Source organism: Salvelinus sp. IW2-2015, linkage group LG30 (assembly GCF_002910315.2).
Source record: "Salvelinus sp. IW2-2015 linkage group LG30, ASM291031v2, whole genome shotgun sequence".
NCBI lineage: Eukaryota > Metazoa > Chordata > Actinopteri > Salmoniformes > Salmonidae > Salvelinus > Salvelinus sp. IW2-2015.
In genome coordinates, this window is record NC_036869.1 from 8,631,346 (window position 1) to 8,654,648 (window position 23,303).

The following is a 23,303-nucleotide window of genomic DNA, read 5'->3' on the forward strand; positions in this document are numbered from 1 at the left end:
ACCTCTTCTACACCATTAACACACACACACAGCATTGTCTGCTCTAATCAGCCTGTGTGTTTCCATAGGAACCTGCTCTACGTGAACGGCGTCAGCGTCAGTCTGTAATGCAGAAGAAGACCCCTAAAGCCGARGACACCAGGACTGACTGTACCTCCTGCAAAGGACCCGGGGACAACGAGAACCTCGTCAGGTGGGTCACAGTGTGTGTGAAGGGAGGGGAGGGGAAGTGTGTGGAGATTAGGAGAGAAGGCGGAAGGAGGTCTGTGTGCATGCGTGTGTGTGTGTGTGTGAACACCCATGCTTGTGTGTGTATTCGCACCTGTGTGTGTGTGTGTGTGAGGAGCTGTATCCTCCTGAAGATTAAAGTTCAGTCTTCATTAGGCCTTGGCTGCCTTGCGTAGGCTGAGCGAGGGGGGGCTGGTGAGCGGGGCTGAGGCCAGCAGCTCTATAGAACACCTCTTTTGAACTGCCAACTGCATTTACACACATCATCAAGATGTAATGAACAGCCTGATCTTCCCTTGTCTCCCATCAGAGGTTCAGCTGTCTCACGCTGCTTAAACAGGGCCGGAACTTTACTACATCCCTCAGTAGTGTGTGAATTAAAACAGTCCGCATTAACACACTGTAGACTGACTGATTTATCAGTGTATTTATTTATGAGTGTATAGACCACTGTAGTTGCCTTCCATATGACCTACAAACTGTGACTGTCATTCGCTAAGTTTGCAACAGATTTTCATGCAAATATTCTAAATTGTGCATTTTCCCACCAGAGATGTTTCCATCAGACTGTTTGTGGATAAAAGGCTGTGCGTGATGATGTAGTGCACATAAAAATAAGCTTTTACCGTTAAATTCCCATGTAGCAAATGAAAAATGCAAGTTAAATGGGTTTCCATTGCATTTACTGATGGTTTTGCAAGAAAAACTGTTGCATTATATAACAAATGTGCCCACTCTGGTCTTGTCACATGTGCTCTAGCCAACAGCTCACAGATACAGTGCAGGTAGGCTACCTACATGATGAGATTATTATGGATAAGAGCGATATTATTTGTATTTGTCAAAAGGCAGCCAAGCATCCATCATGTCACCAGAATAAGACCCTCAGTATTTATTGGAAAGGAGCATGAAGTTCATCATAACTTATTTCATCTGTAGTCTAATAAACCTGCATGCTTTCTGAGTCGTAGTGGGAGGACCACACAACATATGGCGTGACTCCAAGTTTACTTATTATATCAATATTTGCACATCAAGGCGTTCCCGCCGCCCTTTCTCGCATAATAKATTTTGACACAATAAGATTCCACCATGTCGAAGAAACAAATCTAAACGTCTGTCTCCATTTCTAAAGTTGTATCAGGATTTAATGTTTCCATCAGCCCGGTCTTTTTTCATGCGTCAGGTAGTTCATCCGCATGATATGGTTGGATGGAAACGTGGTCATAGGCTAATTGTAACTGAAAGTGTATGATACATTCACTTTATTACTCCATAGGGTTCTTTCTGTGAGCTGTATTAGTTATCAGTGTTTGTAAGGTTAAGCTAATAATGTGTGGTTCTGTCAGTGTTTTATAGGTTAAGGAGGTCGGGGGCTGTGAGGCTGTCTCTTATACACATCTAGATGTGTATAAGAGACAGGTGTAAGGTTGAGCAAATAATGTGTGGTTGTGTCAGTGTTTTATAGGTTAAGGAGGTCGGGGGCTGTGAGGTGTGCTGCCTGCCCTGACTCTTTCTATCTTTGCATTGCACAGGTTGTGAGAGCCGGGGCAGACACCTCTCCTCACCTCCCCACACCTAGACACTGCTGGACAGATGAGAGAGAGAAGCAGACCTTTGGCTTAGAGACAGAGAGGGACTTAATTACGTGGAAGAATGACGGCGGCGGGTGTGGGATCAGATGGCCATCTTTGACGTTCACAACCATGGTCTTCTTCATGACCCAAATTGGACCACGTACTGGCCGTCCAATTAAAATTGAGGGAGAGAGGCAGAAATTGATATTAACTTTGAGGAATTCTAAAATACTTGAGCAAATAAAATGTTGGGAGGTTCAGTATTACTGAACTGGTCATTCTTGTAAGAAAGGACATGTTGGTATTACTGGACAGGCCCTTTGTGATCGTCATTGTCAACTCTAAGGGCCCTTCTATGGTCTAACTGGACTAAGGAGTGATTCCCCCCTCTCTCTCTCTCGCTCTCTCATCCATTCTATGATGGCACTTCACTCGTTTGACCTCCCTGAGCATCTTATCACCACAACCAATCAGTTGTATTGACTCCAGTCATTTGTGGTCCAATCACATGGTGTTTTCCTCAGTAAAGGCCTTTAATTGGAGATGCACTTGAACTTAGGCTTTCATAATCTTCTTCTAGTGTTGTCGTCGGGTAGAACTTTCTAGAGTAGAGGACTAGTAGACCTTGAAAAAGTAGTGGTTTTTAGTAGAATGATTGCCCTTTCTGGCTTTTGAGAAGTAAGTTGCCGCTTAGGCCCAACAGCAGCCTAAGGTTTAACWTAAAAATTATAGCAACATTTGTATGAATGGTTATTGTAACTTCTAATGTCAGTGTGTGAGTGTACAGTAGATGTCTAGGCATCTTAGTCTCCCTTCCTTCCTCTCATTAGTATTTTAAAGTGACAGTTTAACTGACACTTCTTTAAAAGCAGCCCAGCTCTGTGTATGTGTGTGCGCATCTCCCCAGTGCCCCATAGTGAGTGCTGACAACTGAGTAGCTGCCATGTGGTCCGTCTGTCTGTCAGGGTCCTTGACAGAAGTGTCACAGTTTGCCCTCACATGTCACTCCTCCGCTCACCCCCATCCCAGGACCCTCTATGTCACCCCTTTTCTCTTCCTCTCATCTGTCTGGGGACCCTATATGCATGCCACTGGGAGCTGCCAAACCTCACAATGCTTAGGTCCACTGGAAAATCTGCTGAGCAAATACATTTGATGGTTTTCCTATGGAGATTAGAGATCCCTGTACAGGATGACCTGGTGACTCCCCACGTCATGTCACTCCAATGAGCCCTCCTCATCTTCGTTCTCCCTCTTCCTCCTCATCCTCTTCTGCCTCCTCCTCCACAACAAATTTAGGAGACTGTCCATGAGATCCAGCTAACCTTACTCAAGCTAACCCTACTCCAGCTAACCTTACTACAGCTAACCAGCTAACCTTACTCAAGCTAACCCTACTCCAGCTAACCTTACTACAGCTAACCAGCTAACCCTACCACAGCTAACCAGCAAAACTTACTACATCTAACCCTACTCCAGCTAACCCTACTCCAGCTAAACAGCTAACCCTACTCCAGCTAACCCTACTCCAGCTAACCCTGCTCCAGCTAACCCTGCTACAGCTAACCCTGCTACAGCTAACCCTACTCCAGCTAACCCTGCTCCAGCTAACCCTGCTCCAGCTAACCCTGCTCCAGCTAACCCTGCTACAGCTAACCCTGCTACAGCTAACCCTGCTACAGCTAAGCAGCCAACCTTACTACAGCTAACCCTACTACAGCTAACCAGCTAACCCTACTACAGCTAACCATGCTACAGCTAGCCCACTACAGCTAACCAGCTAACCCTACTACAGCTAACCCACTACAGCTAACCAGCTAGCCAGTTAACCCTACTACAGCTAAACATACAACAGCTAATCAGCTAACCCTACTACCACTAACCCTACTCCAGCTAGTACTACTACAGCTAACCCTACTCRAACTAATCAGCTAGCCAGTTAACCCTACTACAGCTAACCCTACTCCAACTAATCAGCTAYCCAGTTAACCCTACTACAGCTAACCCTACTCCAACTAATCAGCTAGCCAGTTAATAACACTACTACAGCTAACCCTACTCCAGCTAACCAGTTAACCCTACTACAGCTAACCCTACTCCATTTAACCAGTTAACCCTACTACAGCTAACCCTACTAATCAGCTAACCCTACTACAGCTAACCCTACTCCAGCTAACCAGTTAACCCTACTACAGCTAACCCTACTGCAGCTAATCAGCTAACCCTACTACAGCTAAACTTACTACAGCTAACCAGCTAACCCTACTACAGCTAACCCTATTACTAATCCTTCTCCAGCCCTACCATGCATGGCTCTGTATCTAACCGTTAGGCCTAGGGCTAGGCTATGGCCAACTCTGTATCTAAGCCATTAGGGCTATAGTAGCCTACAGTAAATGTACTTTTAACCTGAGAATATGTCATGTGTTCCAACAGTTTAGAATGTGTGAACAAACACCTTTTTAGCTGTGTTGTGTGATCGGTGTGTACAGTATTTATTGACAAGGCCAAGCTTTTTTGTGTATTTTATTTGTGCCTTCACACTTGATTTTATATCATAATATGCCTTTTGTTATTACTGTGTTATGAAGAAAATGAGTTAAGCTCACTATTGAGTAGGAACCTTAAGGACTCCTTGCTAAACATATTCATTGTTAATATATTTGTTTACACACATGCCTATATGTGATTAGTATTAGTTTACATACATTTCTATATGTGATTATTTATAATATGTTGTGGTATTACCACATTGGGTAAAAGTAACTGTGATATATAGAGAATATTGCTACTCTCATATGTGTGTATGTGAAGTATCCTGGCCTCCCGGCCCCTATAGCTCTCAGCATTAAAGCTTGAATAAACTCTTGACTTTTTCACCTTATCACCATAGTGATAAATGAGAGTTACACAGCTAATTACACTGAACCAAAATATTAACGCAATATGTAAAGTAATTGGTCCCATGTTTCCATGCGCACAAAAAGGTTATTTCTCTCCGATTTTTTTGTTTACATCCCTGTTAGTGAGCATTTTTCCTTTGCCAAGATAATCCATCCACCTGACAGCTGTGGTATGTCAAGAAACTGATTAAACAGCATGATCATTACACAGGTGCAGCTTATGCTGAGGACAATAAAAGGCCACTCTAAAATGTGCAGTTTGTCACACAACAGAATGCCACAGATGTCTCAAGTTTTGAGGGAGTTTGCAATTGGCATGCTGACTGCAGGAATGTCCACCAGAGCAGTTGCCAGAGAACTGAATGTTAATTTCTCTACCAAAAGCTGCCTCCAAGGTCATTTTAGAGAATTTGACAGAACGTCCAACCAGTCTCACAACCGGAGACCACGTGTAACCACGCCAGCCCAGGACCTCCTCTTCCGGCTTCTTCACCTATGGGATTGTCTGAGAACAGCCACCCGGACAGCTGATGAAACTGTGGGTTTGCACAACCAAATAATTTCTGCACAAACTGTCAGAAACCACCTCAAGGAAGCTGATCTGAGTGCTCGTTGTCCTCACCAGGYTCTTGACCTGACTGCAGWTAGGCATCGTAACCAAGTTCAATGGGCAAATGCTCACRTTTGATGGCCACTGGCACGCTGGAGAAGTGTGATCTTCACGGATGAATCCCGGTTTCAACTGTACCGGGCAGATGGCAGACAACGTGTGTATGGCATTGTGTGGGCGAGCGGTTTGCTGATATTAACATTGTGAATAAGGGTGTCCCATGGTGGTAGTGAGGTTATGATATGGGCAGGCATAAGCTACAGACAACGAACACAATTGCATTTTATCGATGGCAATTTGAATGCACAGAAATACCGTGATGAGATCCTGAGGCCCATTGTCGTGCCATTTATCCATCGCCATCACCTCATGTTTCAGCATGATTATTCACAGCCCCATGTCGCAAGGATCTGTACACAATTCATGGAAGCTGAAAATGTCCCAGTTGGCCTGCATACCCACCAGACCCGGTAACCCATTGAGCATATTTGGGATGCTCTAGATCAGTGGTTCCCAAACTTTTTATAGTTCTGTGCCCCTTCAAACAATCAACCTCCAGCTGCGTACCCCCTCTATCACCAGGGTCAGCGCACTCTCAAATGTTGTTTTTTGCCATCATTGTAAGCCTGCCACACACACACTATACGATACATTTGTTAAACATAAGAATGAGTGTGAGTTTGTCACAACCCGGTTCGTGGGAAGTGACAAAGAGCTCTTATAGGACCAGGGCACAAATAATAATAATCCATAATTTTGCTCTTTATTTAACCATCTTAAATATAAATCACACCAGATACTGACTGGTTTTCAGATCCACGTCCCCTTTTTTTAAGGTATCTGTGATCAACATGCCCAGTCATGTGAAATCCATAGATTAGGGCCTAATGAATTTATTTCAATTGACTGATTTCCTTATATGAACTCTAACTCAGTAAAATCTTTGAAATTGTTGCGTTTATATTTTTGTTCAGTGTAATTGTTGTAAAGGTGTGTCGACGGTGGACAGCGTTCCGTTTGTGCGTCTAACGCCCTCTGTCATCTCTGATTTATTACGGGGGAAGTGCCTCCTCGTCTGCCACCGGCAGCTGACCCTTAACAGGCCAGTAGAGCTGATGAGGAGGAGTGGTCTGCCTCTCTTTCTTTCTCTCCCTCTCTTTCTCTCTCTTTGTCACAAAGTTGATCTGTTTATTTCAGCTAAACCCGGATTCTGTGGTCTCTCCTGCTGCTGCACCGATTCACCCCTCTCTCTTTCTCCCTCTCACACAGTGCCAGATACCGATAGAGAGGGAAAGAGCGAGAGAGAGGCAGACATAGAATAGAGAGGCTTTTGTCGACAATRTGGTTAACAGCATAACAAAAGCCTCCAATGTGTCTGGCACCAGATGGATAGGCAGCAACAACAAAAAATAGACAGAGACACTCTCCATGTTGGGCCCAGACCTGGATTCAAACACTATTTGAAATTATTTCAAATTGTTTAGCTGGGCTTGATTAAGATTGCCTGGCTTAATGGACCAATAGAATGGACCATCTTGCAGTCTGGGGGGTTTAGAGCAAACGCTGAAAGTATTTGAAAGATTTCAAATGGATGTTGAATCCAGGACTGGAAGAGAAGAACTGCGTGTTGGGCCCAGTAGAAAGGCAGACAGACAGGCAGCAGTGTCACGTTGAGGTTGAGACTCATAGAGATGGAATCAGCACAGTGTAGAGAACTGTAACTGCCCCAATCCCTCATTCTCCCTGCTTTCCTCTCTCAGCCCCTCTTAGCCCAGGGTCCACAGAGACACGGGGAGCAGGTCTAGGCGTAGGGAAGCTACAGCTGTGTTCTGACCATGGGGATGAGTAAGTCTGAGACAAGGACTGGGTGAGGGAGGGAGAGAGGGAGGGAGAGAGGGGAAGGATGGAGAGAAAGAAGGAGGGAGTTTCTGGAAGAGCAGTAACCTTTGGGATGATGAGTGCGTTTCCCATTACCGTCCTGACACAGGATCCGCCGAGATGATTTAATGGCGGCATTTTGTTTTTGCTGACTTCATTCCTTTTTTTCCTCTCCTCCACCATTAAAAGAGAAGAGAAAAGGCATACCAGGCTAGGGCTGGGCTGCTGTGTGGGTAGAGTAGCCAAGCAGCTCAAGTCTATTATTCCCCAGCCAGCTTCTTCCTTCCCCTCTCTTATCCCACGGATTCCACCGTCGCAGTGTGTGTGTCCGCTCACTTCCTGGTTGCACCTCCTTTCTCCTCTTATCCTTCTCTCCTTTTTTTATTCCCTTTTTCCTCCCCTCCTATGTCTCAGTGACTACACACTAGGATGAATCACCCAACCCCCAGAGGTGCCTTATATCCTAATAGTGTGGGGTTTGCCCCAGCGCGCAGACAGATGTACACTGTTAAGGAGTGTGTGTGTGTGCGCCTGTGTGTCAGACTGTGTCTTCCCTTCCTGTAACAGAACATAAGGCCAGGGGGTGACACCACAGAGAGGCCCCCAGTGAGCAGGCTCAGGCACTAGTTAGGTCAGTCAGAGGCTAGAGGGGTGAGGCTCTACCTGCAAAGCATAGACCACAGAACTGCTGGTGCTACTGCTCCAATCCACACACGCACATAAACTCTGAGCTCGGCCCACTGAGGCCCCCTGCTGGTGGACTAGGGGAATAGCAGCCTCATGGCCACCTAGGTGAATTATCAGTCCCTGGCAGGTCCAGACCTGGGTTCAAATCTATTTGAAGTCTTCCATTTTCTTTCAGCATTTGCTGTAGTCTGCCTCGAGTGCCAGTTGGGCAGGGTTTGCACTTTTTGACTGTTGTATTGGTTCCATTGCTCTAGGCAAGGTATTTGAACCCAGGTGAAGGCAGCTTGTGGCTACCCCACTATAGTATCCTGTCTCCGTGTAGTGAGTGAGTTGTCCTAACGAGCTTGTAAATTCCTTGCAATGGTGTCTCTGTCTCACCACATTCATTACCTCCTCCTGACCACCTTGTAAAACAATGTCTCTTTAATAATGTCTCAGCACCGTCCCACCGCCCCGACACTAAATCAAAAAGTGAGAGGCTATAGGAGAAGACCGATAATCCACTCCCTCCGTTTCTATGAAGATAATTCACAGAACTACTTTGTCACGGGGTGGGACGTGGGAGTCGATGGCTGAGCGCTTTGTGGCGCATTGATCTCCCGTCACGTGAACACCCTCCAGGTAATTGCACTGCCCTAGTGTGATAAATTCTTCCCCGTTGTTTCAAACACTCTGGGGGCTTCGGCGCCGCTCCTCCTGCTCTGGCTCGTGAAGAAGAGAGAGTTGGGAGGCCTGGGATGAAGAAAATAAGCCTGGACTGTTCCATACATGGACTACACTTTCTCTTTGCATGTGGTGCAACAAAGACGTAAATAAGTCACGTATCAAAGTATCACTGGGCCGGATTCGATGTGTTGTCATCAGGGGGTTATTTGTTTTCTGTTCAACATTCTTTTAACCAAGGGAAGACTTTGTGAATGTTTTTGACAACATTGATGGTTTTGATGATAAAGGTGTTGATGATGATAACAATGTTGAAGTTGTTGGTGATGAGGACCTTGATGATGATGCTCTTCGTCCTGGAGTGTGATATTCAAGGCCAACCGACGCCACGTTGTTTTCCATTTAGTTAATCCACAAAGAGTCTAATCAAAATACTGCATGCAGATTAATCCCCAAACAGCTAAACAACATTTAATTACCACTAACAAACATTTAGCAAATTAATATTTTCTTGACTTGACTCATTAAAGTGTTTTCCCCATTTATCTGATTTAGACTACACTGCTTGTTATGTTTCACTTTGGTTGTCCAGCAGCTGTGCCATAACCACTAATATGACTCTCCCCAGAGTAGAACCCCTGCATGTATACTGAACAAAAATATAAACACAACATGTAAAGTGTTGGTCCCATGTTTCAAGAGCTGAAATCAAAGATCCCAACGTCATTTTAGAGAATTTGGCAGTGCGTCCAACCGGCCTCACAACCGCAAATCACATATAACCACACCAGCCCAGGACCTCCACATCTGGCTTCGTCACCTGTGGGATTGTCTGAGACCCGGACAGCTGAAACTGAGGAGTATTTCTTGTCTGTAATAAAGTATTTTTGTGGGGAAAAACTAATTCTGATTGGCTGGGCCTGGCTCACAAGTGGGTGGGCCTATGRCCTACTAGGCCCACCCATGGCTGCGGCCCTGCCCATTCATGTGAAATCCATAGATTAGGGCCTAATTTATTTGAATTTACATATTTCCTTATATAAACTGTAACTCAGTAAAATCATTGAAATTGTTGCATGTTGCGTTCGTTTTTTTACTGTTAGGGCTTAAAGTGCATCAGAGTACTACTTTTTCTAAAATAATCTTATGATCATGTACCTGTGTGTACATTTACCTATACTGTAGATAAAGTACTTATATTTTGTATCCCAGCTGCAACCTAGTTGTCTAACCCAATGGTCTTATCTCAGTTGAGTTAAGGTTTGCAGATGCTTTAAGCAGTAGTACTTGCCTACAGTTAAACGTCTGTAATTGCTCTGATTCCTTTAATATCCAATTGTAACTCGCATGGCTTAGGTACCCCGCGAATCAATTGGATCTGACTTCCTCCCAACGTCTCTATGGTAAAAAAAAAACTGAAATTATTCATTTAAATGTACTTTGAACGAGGATACACCTTCAAGATAGCCTTCTGACTTAAACACATCCTTTCAACTTTAAACCCTGTGAATCCCTTTTCTTTGTGTCATATCCGTATAATCTCGCTAAAATGCCCTTTGATTTCATTTGGTCGTGTCTGTGTGTGAGGCATCGGCCGTGATCGCCTGTGAGTGAGGAGGAGCAAGTCTAGGAGGACCCCTGTAGGGGCCACACGCTCCAGAGCACACCCTTTGAAGAAGGGAAATGTGATGTGAAGTTGAGACCTGTGATGAGAGCTGATCAAACCAAGGCTAATCCACCTGCTTGTCATCCCACTGATAGAGAAGGGGAGGGAGGGGGAGAGGGAGATACAGGGGAGGATGTGGCACAGAGGAGGGCCCCTAAGAACTCCTGTCAGAGATTAAACAGCAGATGAAAGTGGATACGAGTCGCCCGCCGAGAGCAACATGTGTAGCAGACAAAACCAATCAATCGCCCACCTCACACCCAATAAGATTACATCAATCAATAACCGCTCTTATGAGTGATTGGATTCTGTCTCCTTCCAGAGGAGAGGGAGGAGGGGAGACGAGCGAGCGGCTCAATTTTCCCAATGATTAAAGCGGAGACAAATTGGTTTGATAACATCAAGGACCTTGCTATGGCTGAGTCTATAAGGGCAGTGTTCAGAGCAGATAGAGGTTGACCGACCACGTACAACGGACACAGTCAGTGAAGAGAAGGGTGGGATGGTGGGGAAACTGCATCACTTAGCTCTCAGACCAACTAGCCAATGACTGGCCTGCAGCACTAAACAGAGGAAGAAGAGGAAAACAAGTGGTAGCATATACAATGAAAAAGTAGTGGGCCTAAAACTGATCCTTGGGGGACACCATAGATAACTGTTATCATACCTATTGTAATTGCTGAGATATAACGTATGAATTGTGAAAAGAACACAGAATTGTTGTATGTTGTAAAATGTAAAAAAAAGAATAGTACTCCTAGATATAAATGCATTTAATAAAAGATCCTGACTCAAATTGATGCAGAACAACAGAAAGGAAAGGTTACTTCCTCTTGAACTTATTGCAAAACGCAGGTCTCGTCATTTAGAATTCCTATTAACTAATAATCATCTCCTCACCAGCCAGCAGCCAGCCAGTCTGCATCAATGAGCAGTGTTTTAATTCAAAGATGCTCACCGAGATACACAACAAACAGTACAATAGGTTCATTAAGGTAAAGTAATTAAAAGAAGTAAACGGGGCAAAGTGTCGTGCACACACACTCACACACTCGCCTAATAAAACAAAAGAAGCCTCCTGTGAGTTGGGAAGTGTTGTGTGTGTGTCTCCTCTCTCTTGGCCCTGTACAGATGGAGATTCATGATCAATCAATTGGTGGTTGTGTGCAACAATCGGAGGATAGCTCATTAGCGCCACAGACACACTTGTGGTCATTTGTCTTCTATTCACTGAGGAGGCCAGAGGGTGCTTTAAATTCCCCTTGTTTCCTTGAGGCCGATATGCCTGCTCAGCCCATCCAGTGTGACTGTGCGTGCGTGTGTGGACCACCTACCTCTGCAGGTTCCCTGCTGATGTGCACCAGCTGTTCGGCTCTGCTACAACTTAGTAAGATGCCAATTATCTACCAATGAAACTGTTACTCTGGTTTTAGTCAATTTAACAGGTTTAGGGCTGACACAGAAAAACATGCATTAAGGCCCTGAAACCAGCTATTGATGTGCAAATAGAGGACGTGTCATCCACACCCCATTCTCAACCCTAAAATGTACCCTACTGCATATTCCCTAAACACTATCACCAGTCACACACTCTCAGGATTTATGCATATGATGTTAATGTACTTAATTCCAGACTCTAAACTCAATTATTTACGCTTCATTAGTTAAAGAAGATGATGAACTGAACAGACTTTAACACCCATTAGCTATTCCACCAACGACTCATGGTATGGTGGAGAAACYTTTATCGTTGTATAGGTTTAATAGGATGTGAACAAAGCAGTGGTTACTGGTTTCCTCTGGTGTTTTCTCTTTTAACTGCAGATCATGTAAGAGAGGCTGTTCTGAGCTGACAGTCTGKRGCTGACGGCAACTCGTTGCTACATTGCCCTGTCACAGTGAATATATGGAGGAGATAGGGACAGAGGAGAGAATTGACGTATACAGACACAACTAGTATGTAAAATATGTGGCTGCCGTGGAATGAATTGGGAATCATATTGATATATGGARGTGGATGTTTACTGCTTAATACCTCGGGGTTATGGAAGATAGATTACCTATTTTACATGATGTGAACGCCGTAGTAGCAAAACTACGTCCTCTGGCTACGTTTTCCGGGAAGCTGTGTTTGAGTTGGAGGTTTTATTTTATCTTCCATTCCTAATGTATTWTTTGTTTACTGTCTGTTTCAGTGAAGGTACAGGGAATTTAGATGCCTTACCTTTTCGTTTTCTACCTTCATGATATGGCTGCTAATGGCTGCTACACTCGTGTCTTATTACTTGTACTACTGACTTCCTACACAAGGCAGTTGGTAGACTTTTTATTTAGCAATACTTGCTTTTGCACACTACAGCATGCAGTCTTTCAACAGACTTTGCTTCTTTGCGTTATTAGCAGTAGCTTTTTGGTCTAACTGTGTACATATGTACATCCTATATTCATATTCAGATATTCTAATCAACATGGGCAGGTTGCCTTCTCAATTTGCTTCTGGCCCGACTACTGTACAGCAATTTGTAGGAGCGTTGATTGATCACCCATAGATTTCACAATAAACCCCTGCTCAGAATATTGACAGGGAGGTGTAACAGAGATTCAGCTGGGGGGGGCTTAGTTTAGAACGATCCACTGTGGTGGTTGATCCTGTGGGAATGGAAATAGTCTTGTCTGTTTGAAACAGCTAGTCTACTGTATGTGGAGAACTGCTCTAGAAACACAGTGGCTCTGCTGTGGCGAGATGTGTTCTTCTTACAACAGTCACCTACAGTCCTGTGTGACAAGGTCAAGGGGCGATGTCCATATGATGGGGATGCTTCCTCATTAGTGTGTGTTGTAGACTAAGGCCTTCATTTATAATAGGTTGTTTTATTAGAGTAGGGGTTCCTGGTAGTTGTTGCTGTGAAAAGGGATCCTCTGACAGGAGGTGCTGGATTCAACCCTCCGCAAGGTCACCTGTCGTCATCACAACTTCACTGGGACTTAAATACCAGTCTGGTTATGTTTTTCTCTCTGGTTCTATATGTTGTTGTGTTACAGTCTCTCTATCCGAGACTTAAAATACAATCATGTCTATTGGATTTTCACGTAGCCTAAATCATGCATAGATGTCCATGAGACATTTACACAGAAATTCATCCTATGTGGTTCTCCTTCCCCAAGTCCCTCRCCCTCCCTTCTCTCCCCCTCTCCTCCTCCTCCTCCCGTTATAGACACGGGGCGAGAGAACAGATTGACCTCCCTGGGCTGCAATCTGGTTGATCAGATTTCCATAGAAAAATCTCAATCCCCCACATTGATTAGGACATAATTAGTTAATCATGAACTAGTAGGAGAAAAGGGAGAGAGGGAGTAAGAGAAGGGGGAGGGGGGAGTTGGACAGAAGGGCATTCAGGCTCAACCAATGGAATCTCATGAATGCTAAATGTTTCGTTTTAGTAGTCTCATTTCCAACACAGAAAGACTCCTTCAGGTACACACACATGTACAGTGTACACACACACACACACCTACTTTACAATCTTTACTGTATTTATTATATTCAGAATATTGATATGATGACTGATCAATTTCTTCCCTCTAGTACTGTGAGAAATGGGCTACTGACCAAAACAATTATCTAAAAACCATATTAGTTTTTTWCTGCCTGTATTGTAAGATTGTAAAACCCTGTTGTCTAACCCAAGGACACCATGGTAGTAACATTTAAGGGTGGTTAACAGGCTTGTGTAATGACACAGCTATCTGGCTAGCCAAGCTGTGTAAGGTCAAGGGAAGGAGTAGTAACAGTGGGTTTTTGATTTCATTAGCATCTGCTCCCTGACAACTACCTGCCCTGTCATTATCTGTCAGTCTTAGTGTGTTTAGTTTATTAGGATCCCCATCAGCTACCGCACATGCAGCAGCTACTCTGCAGTAGCTAGGTCCACGTAAAACGTACAAATACAGTTATAGACAAGAACAACATAAGATATTACATTTAAAAAATGTAATAAGATATATATATATAGGAAAGACACCAAGAGACAACAAAAATGCTATTTAAACACTATTCATATATAGATATTAATATTCTTAAATACTGTACAGTTAAAGTAGATATTTAGAGAGAGCAGAGGCGCTGTGATACAAGATGTTTTATCTGTTTTTTAAAGCTACATTTGWTTTTTGCCTGAGTATCCTCTGGTGGCTGAGCATTCCATGATGACAGGGCTCTCTGAGCGACGCATGAAATGTGTTTTTGGTTTGGGTACCGTGAAGAAACCCATAGTGGTGTGTCTGCTGGGGTATGGATGTCTGTTTGAAGTGTATGCTAATAGATTATACAAGTGGTTAGGCATTTTAAATACACACATGTTTCTTAAGTAGTCCATTTCTCCTCAACCRTCAACCATGAAGGGCTATCATGCATGTTGTGGATGTTAGTTCTGTATGTGCAGTTAAGGCCAAGGGGGCTGCTCTGTATTGAGCCAGCTGCAGATTTACTAGGTCTTTCTTTGCTGCACCTGACTATATTACCGGACAGTAATCAAGATGGAACAAGACCAGAGCCTGAACAACTAGTACAGTTGATTTGTGTCAAATTCACACAAACAAATGTTTTAATAAAAGATATACCTCTCGGGGCCTCCAGAGTGGTGCAGTGGTCTACGGCACTGCATCGCAGTGCTTGAGGCATCACTACAGACCCGGGTTCGATCCCAGGCTGTGTCACAACCGACTGTGACAGGGAGTCCAATAGGGCGGCGCACAATTGGCCCAGCGTTGTCCAGGTTAGGGGAGGGTTTGGCCGGGGGGGGGCTTTACTTGGCTCGTCTCGCTCTAGTGACTCCTTGTGGCGGGCCGGGCGCCTGCAGGCTGACTCTGGTTGTCAGTTGAACGGTGTTTCCCCCGACACATTGGTGCGGCTGGCTTCCGGGTTAAGCGGGCGGGTGTTCAGAAGCGCCGTTTGGCTGGTCATGTTTCGGAGGACGCATGACTCAATCTTTGCCTCTCCCGTTGGGGAGTTGTAGCGATGAGACAAGATCGCAATTGGATATCACGAAATTGGGGAGGAAAAGAGGGTAACAAAAATCGAACAACAATAACTTTGTCAATATGACTTAACCATGATAACTGACCATCCAGTGTTTCTCCTAGGAGTTCAGCTCAATGGATACACCCTTCATGCACAACTCCAGTTGAGGTTTAAGAGAAATAAATACAATTATTTTGGTTTTTGATGTGTTCAAGAACAGTTTACTGTTAATTACCCATTCTGACAGTAACTCTTGCTAAGAGTCTCATTGAGCTCACTGGCTGTAGGTGCTGATGTATAGAGCAGTGGTTCTCCAACTTTTTTGGTTACTCTACCACCAACTGAATTTTATCCCTGAACTACCCCCTCGTGTACGTTTTACAGTCTTCTCAAGTACCCCCTGTGGATAGGCCAAGTACCTCCAGGGGTCATGGTARCCCTAGTTGGGAACCACTGGGGTAGAGTGTGCAATCATCAGCGTACATAGTCATTTTAGCTTCTTGTAAGACAAGAGTAACGGCCCAAGGCAACTGTCCCAAGGGATCTTGCACTGTACATATCTGATGTTAGAGAAGGTTCCATTGATGAATACTCTTGAGTTATATTGGAACTCTGTGCGTGCGTGTTTGTGCGTGCCTGCGTGGGTGTTCCACTGTATGTAACACCTGCCCCACCTCTTCTCTCTCCTGTAGGTGTGATGAGTGTTGTCTGTGCTACCATTTTGGCTGTCTGGACCCTCCCCTGAAGAAGTCTCCCAAGCAGACAGGATACGGCTGGATCTGCCAGGAGTGTGACACTTCCTCCTCCAAGGTGTGTGTGTGTGTGGGCACACAGGGTGGTGGTGATGACGTCTTCTTTAGGCTTATTCTGACGCCATCACATTATTGAAGCAGCAGTTAAACAGCTGAATTTGAACCTACAACACATCTTACAAGGAAACCTATAGTTATGTGAGTATTACGGATCGATGGGAGAGAAGCACGTGTTTGAAGTGGAAGAGACTAGCGTTAACAACAGCCATGGCTTCACTTACATTTCCCGATCTGCTTCCCGGGCTGTGGTATCTCTGTGAGCGACCGGGTGAAGTTAGTATGACATGACAGCAGAAGCACTATGTGTCTTTTACCTTGAAACCGAACCTGACAGCGGGCCAAAATGGCCGCTACCATCACCAGTGTCCTCATAGTTGCTCCATTGTCATACATTTTCATTTGAAATGTCCCTAACTGAAAATGGCAAGTCCCAGCAGAAGGGCTTTTTATTATTTTCCTCTATTTGCATTTGAAATAATGTTTTTCTTATTGAATTACAGTGTAATCAAGGGTAGCGTGCGGCAGCTTGTGAACCTAATTAAGTTGATAAATGTAAAGCACATTTCAATTTCTCCGGGAAAGGTCAGCCTGTCCTATTGGCTCTATGTGCGTGGAAAATGGGGGTTAATTGATGTTGCAGAAGGAGGATGAGAAAAATAAAAGGCTGAGGCATACTGAAAACGCTGCATGCTGGGAATGATACGTTAAATTACAGGCAAAATGTAAAGGTTAAAGCTCAGTTAAAATGTTAGATAGCAGAGTTAGTGGAGGGTTAAAATGTTAGATAGCAGAGTTTGTGGAGGGTTAAAATGTTAGCGTACTGTGAATGTAAAATGTTAGATAGCTGACTGGAGACTTGTAGTTGTTGTAAAGCGTGTTGCTATAGCGCTGTTGGGAAGGGTTCATGAAGATGCATCGGTGTACATGATCAACAACTATCCTTGGATTTCTGCAACAACAGATTGAACTGTCGTTGTTTCTGCCCAACATTAAAGTCCTGTATGTTTGCATATTTATATTGTTCTCATAGCTGTCTTGTTCACAAAGAGATAATACACATTAATATAACCCAAATAGTTTTTACAAAGCATAGATGGAGAGGAAGCTTCTTTCCATACATAGAGCAGAACTCTGATAATAAAGAGCCCTGTGGAGAACATTAGTCACTATAATATACTGTCTGTGTCTACTGCTCTGTCTGTGTCTACTGCTCTGTCTGTGTCTACTGCTCTGTCTGTGTCTACTGCTCTGCCTGTGTCTACTGCTCTGCCTGTGTCTACTGCTCTGGCTGTGTCTACTGCTCTGGCTGTGTCTACTGCTCTGGCTGTGTCTACTGCTCAAATCAAATCAAATCAAATTTTATTAGTCACATACACATGGTTAGCAGATGTTAATGCGAGTGTAGCGAAATGCTTGTGCTTCTAGTTCCGACAATGCAGTAATAACCAACAGTAATCTAACCTAACAATTCCACAACTACTACCTTACACACACACACAAGTGTAAAGGGATAAAGAATATGTACATAAAGATATATGAATGAGTGGTGGTACAGAACGCAAGAGAAGAGATAAGTCCTCTACTAACTCCACTACTGTCTGCTGAAGAGGAAGCAGAGTGAAAGTCCTACTAATCACTAATGGTCCTGCTGAGAGGAGCAGAGTGAAAGTCCCCTACTAACTTCACTAATTGTCTGCTGAAGAAGGAGCAGAGTAAAAGTCCCTCTACTAACGTCATATGGTCTGCTGAAGAGGAGGCAGAGTGAAAGTCTCTAACTCCACTATTTGTCTGTGAAGAGGAGCAGAAGTAAAAGTCCCCTCTACTAACTCCATATGTCTGCTGAAGAGGAAGCAGAGTAAAAGTCCCCTACTACTCACTATTGTCTGCTGAAGAGGAGCAAGAGTAAAAGTCCCCTACTAACTCCACTATTCGTCCTGCTGAAGTGAGGAGCAGAGTAAAAGTCCCTCTACTAACTCCACTATTGTCTGCTGAAGAGGAGGCAGAGGTGAAGTCCCTAACTAACTCCACTATGCTGCTGAAGAGGGAGCAGAGTAAAAGTCCCCTACTAACTCCACTATTGTCCTGCTGAAGAGGAGGCAGGTAAAAGTCCCTACTAAACTCACTATTGTCTGCTGAGAGGAGCAGAGTAAAAGTTCCTACTACTCCACTATTGTACTGCTGAAGAGGAGCAGAGTAAAAGTCCGCCTCTACTTCAACTCACTATTGTCTGCTGAAAGAGCAGAAGTAAAAGTCCCTCTACTAAACTTCCACTATTGTCTGCTGAAGAGGAGCAGAAGTGAAAAGTCCCGCCTCTATAACTCCACTATTGTCTGCTGAAGAGGAGCAGAGGTAAAAAGTCCCTCTACTAATACCACTAATTGTCTGCTGAAAGAGGAGCAGAAGTGAAAAGTCCTAACTAACTCCACTACTGTCTGCTGAAGAGGAAAGCAGAAGTAAAATCCCTCTACTAACTCCCCTATTGGTCTGCTGAAGAGGAGCAGAGTAAAGTCCCCTACTAAATGCCCACTATTGGTCTGCTGAAAGAGGACGCAGAGTAAAATCCCCTCTAACTAACTCCACTATTGTCTGCTGAGCAGGAGCAAGATGAAAGTCCCTATTAACTCCACTATTGTCTGCGCTGAAGAGGAGCAGAGTAAAGTCCCCTCTATAACTCCACTATTGTCTGCTGAAGAGGAGCCAGAGTAAAAGTCACTCTACTAACTTCCACTATTGTCTGCTTGAAGAGGAGCAGAGTGAAAGTCCCTTTAACTAAACTCCACTACTGTCCTTGCTGAGAAGGAGCAGAGTAAAAGTCCCCTCTTACTAACTCCACTATTGTCCTGTGAAGGAGGAGCAGAGTAAAAGTCCCCTACTAACTCGCACTATTGTCCCTGCTGAAGAGGAGCAGAGTAAAAGTCCCTCTACTAACTCCACTATTGTCTTGCTGAAGAGGAGCAGAGGTGAAAGTCCCCTACTACTCACACTATTGTCTGCTGAAGAGCGAGGGCAGAGTAACGTCCCCTACTAACTCCGCACTCTTGTCTGCTGAAGAAGAGGGCAGAGTAAAAGTCCCCTCTACTAACTCCACTATTTGTCTGCTGAAGAGGAGCAGAGTAAAAGTCCCCTACTAACTCCACTATTGTCTGCTGAAGAGGAGCAGAGTAAAAGTCCCCTACTAACTCGCACTACTTGTCTGCTGAAAGAGGAGCAGAGTAAAAGTTTCCCCTACTAACTCCACTATTGTCTGCTGAAGAGGAGCAGAGTAAAAGTCCTGACTAACGCCACTATTGTCTGCTGAAGAGGAGCCAGAGCAAAAGTCCCTCTAACTAACTCACACTTTGTACTGCTGAAGAGGAGGCAGAGTAAAAGTCCCCTCTACTACTCCACTATTGTCTGCTGAAGAGTGAGCAGAGTAAAGTCCCTCTACTAACTCCACTATTGTCTGCTGAAGAGGGAGCAGAGTTTAAAAAGTCCCTCTACTAACTCCCACTATTTGTCTGCTGAAGAGGAGCAGAGTAAAAAGTCCCTCTATAACTCCACTATTGTCTGCTGAAGAGGTAGCAGAGTAAAAAATCGCCTCTACTAACTCCACTATTTGTCTGCTGGAAGAGGAGCAGAGTAAAAGTCCCCTCTAATAATCCACTATTGTCTGCCTGTAAGAGGAGCAGAGTAAAGTCCCTACACTCCACTATTGTCTGCCTGAAGAGGAGCAGAAAGTTAAAAGTCCCCTAAACTAAACTCCACTATTTGTCTGCTGAAGAGGAAGCAGAGTGAAAGTCCCCCTACTATCACTACTGTCCTGCTGAGAGGAGAGAGTAAAGTCCCTACCTAACTCCACTATTGTCTGCTGAAGAGGAGCCAGAGTAAAAGTCCCCTCTACTAACTCCACTATTTGTCTGCTGAAGAGGAGCAGAGGTAAAGTCCCCTCTACTAATCCCACTTATTGTCTGCTGAAGAGCGAGCAGAGTAAAAGTCCCGCTACTAACTCACTATTGTTGCCTGAAGAGGAGCAGAGTAGTCCCCTACTAAACTCCACTAACTCCTCAACCCCTGCTGTTGTCTGCTTGGGGCACAGAGAGGAGCCGCCACTCGCATGTTTACACAGTGATGTAGAGAGACGGTGGGAGGATGAGGAAAGAGGGGAGCATATTCACAGGACAAGATATCCGGGGGATGAAACGATTCAGAAGTGGTGTGTAACGAGAGAGACGGGCAAGTGTGTGGTGTGTGTGGTGTGTGTGCACGCTGTGTGTCTATATCATCAGATGGTGTGTCGTGTGCTGTGTGTGTGTGTGTGTGTGTGTGTGTGTGTGTGTGTGTGTGTGTGTGTGTGTGTGTGGTGTGTGTGTGTGTGTGTGTGTGTGTTGTGTGTGTGTGGTGTGTATCAGATGGATGTTGTTTGTGTGTGACAGTATGTTTCATGTAAGAGATTCTGAGTGTGTGCAGGCCAAGTATTCTAGTGTGTGTTTGCTGGTTGTGTTGTGTGTGTTTTGTTTTGCTTTGTTGTGTTTTTTCCTTGTGTTTGTAGTGTGTGTTGCAACGGGGGTGATTAAAAGAGGATTGGGGTCTAGTCCTGGGGGTCTCTGGAGGGAGCTCTCTCTCTCTAGGCAGGCTTCGGACAGCAGCAATTTAAAAAGAAGACTTTTAACCTGTGGCCCCCTTCCCTTCCTCGCTTCTTTCCAGCTTCTACCAACCTTGAAAATCTCCTTTCCATTGTGTGTTTGTGTGTGTGTTTGTGTGCTCTTCCAGTGAGTGTGTGTCCTCCACAGCCTCTGTTCAGATCAACACACTCCAAACACACTAACAGCAGGAGTCTGTCTTTCTCCCTTTGACTAATACTATTTACACTAGAGCAGTAGACACAGGCAGAGCAGTAGACACAGACAGAGCAGTAGACACAGGCAGAGCAGTAGACGCAGGCAGAGCAGTAGACACAAGACAAGAGCAGTAGACACAGGCAAGAGCAGTAGACACAGACAGAGCAGTAGACACAGGCAGAGCAGTAGACACAGACAGAGCAGTATGACACAGGCAGACAGTAGACAACAGACAGAGCACTAGACACAGACAGAGCCAGTAGACACGGCAAGAGCAGTAGACACAGGCAGAGCAGTAGACACAGACAGAGCAGTAGACACAGACAGAGCAGTAGACGCAGGCAGAGCAGTAGACACAGACAGAGCAGTAGACAAGACAGAGCAGTGACACAGCAGAGCAGTAGACACAGAGGCAGTAGCAGTAGACACAGGCAGAGCAGTAGACACAGACAGAGCAGTAGACGCAGACAGAGCAGTAGACGCAGGCAGAGCAGTAGACGCAGGCAGAGCAGTAGACACAGCCAGAGCATAGACACAGACAGAGCAGTAAGACACAGGCAGAGCAGTAGACACAGACAGAGCAGTAGACGCGCCAGAGCAGTAGACGCAGCAGATGCAGTAGACGCAGGCAGAGCAGTAGACGGCAGGCAGAGCAGTAGACATAGGCAGAGCAGTAGACGCAGGCAGAGCAGTAGAACGCAGCCAGAGCAGTAGACACAGCCAGAGGAGTAGACACAGGCAGAGCAGTAGACACAGGCAGAGCAGTAGACACAGCCAGAGCAGTAGACACAGCCAGAGCAGTAGACACAGACAGAGCAGGCCAAGACGGCATTCCCAGCCGCGTCCTCAAGGCAATGCGCAGACCAGCCTGGCTGGTGTGTTTACGGACTATTCAATCAATCCTTATCCCAGTCTCTGTTCCCACATGCTTCAAGAGGCCACCATTGTTCCTGTTCCCAAGAAGCTAAGGTAACTGAGGCTAAACGACTACCGCCCCGTAGCACTCACTTCCGTCATCATGAAGTGCTTTGAGAGACTAGTCAAGGACCATATACCCTCCACCCTACCGGACACCCTAGACCCAACTCCAAATTTTGCTTACCGACCCAATAGGTCCACAGAACGACGCAATCGCAACCACACTGCACCCTGCCCTAACCCATCTGGACAAGAGGATACCCATGTGAGAATGCTGTTCATCGATTACAGCTCAGCATTTAACACCATAGTACCTCTCCAAACTCGTCATCAAGCTCGAGACCCTGGGGTCTCGACCCCGCCCTGTGCAACTGGGTCCTGGACTTCTGACGGGCCGCCCCCAGGTGGTGAGGGTAGGTAACAACATCTCCACCCCGCTGATCCTCAACACTGGGGCCCCACAAGGGTGCGTTCTGAGCCCTCTCCTGTACTCCCTGTTCACCCACGACTGCGTGGCCATGCACGCCTCCAACTCAATCATCAAGTTTGCGGATGACACTACAGTGGTAGGCCTTGATTACCAACAACGACGAGACGGCTACAGGGAGGGGTGAGGGCCCTCGGAGTGTGGTGTCAGGAAAATAACCTCACACTCAACGTCAACAAAACAAAGGAGATGATTGTGGACTTCAGGAAACAGCAGAGGGAGCACCCCCTATCCACATCGACGGGTCAGTAGTGGAGAAGGTGGAAAGTTTTAAGTTCCTCGGTGTACACATCACGGACAAACTGAATTGGTCCACCACACAAGACAGCGTTGTGAAGAAGGCGGCAGCAGCGCTCTTCAACCTCAGGAGGCTGAAGAAATTCGGCTTGTCACAAAAGCACTCACAAACTTCTACAGATGCACAATCGAGAGCATCCTGTCGGGCTGTATCACCGCCTGGTAACGGCAAATGCTCCAGAGGGTAGTGAGGTCTGCAGAACGCATCACCAGGGGCAAACTACCTGCCCTCCAGGACACCTACACCACCCGATGTCACAGGAGGCCATAAAGATCATCAGGACAACAACCACCCAAGCCACTGCCTGTTCACCCGCTATCATCCAGAAGGCGAGGTCAGTACAGGTGCATCAAAGCAGGGACCGAGAGGACTGAAAAAACAGCTTCTATTCTCAAGGCCATCAGACTGTTAAACAGCACCACTAACATTTAGCGGCCGCTGCCAACATACTGACTCAACCTCAGCCACTTTAAAAATGGGAATTGATGGAAATTATGTAAAAATGTACCACTACCCACTTTTAAACAATGCCACTTAATACATGTTTACATACCCTACATTACCATCTCATATGTAATTACTGTACTCTATATCTATCTACTGCATCTTGCCATCTTTATGTAATACATGTACACTAGCCACTTTAAACTATGCCACTTTTATGTTTACATACCCTACAGTACTCATCTCATATGTATATACCGTACTCTTAATACCATCTACTGCATCTTGCGCATGC

General features: G+C 45.2%; 1 protein-coding gene across 1 annotated transcript in view; it reads left to right on the forward strand.

Annotated features, from left to right (window-relative positions):
- The window catches only part of LOC111954807 (PHD finger protein 14), a 139,105-nt gene that overhangs the window by 59,158 nt on the left and 56,644 nt on the right, over nucleotides 1–23,303 (forward strand). The window contains exons 16-17 of the mRNA XM_023974716.2: nucleotides 69–193; nucleotides 15,925–16,042. Coding sequence (XP_023830484.1) covers nucleotides 69–193; nucleotides 15,925–16,042 — 243 coding nt within the window. The remainder of the gene's footprint in view (nucleotides 1–68; nucleotides 194–15,924; nucleotides 16,043–23,303) is intronic.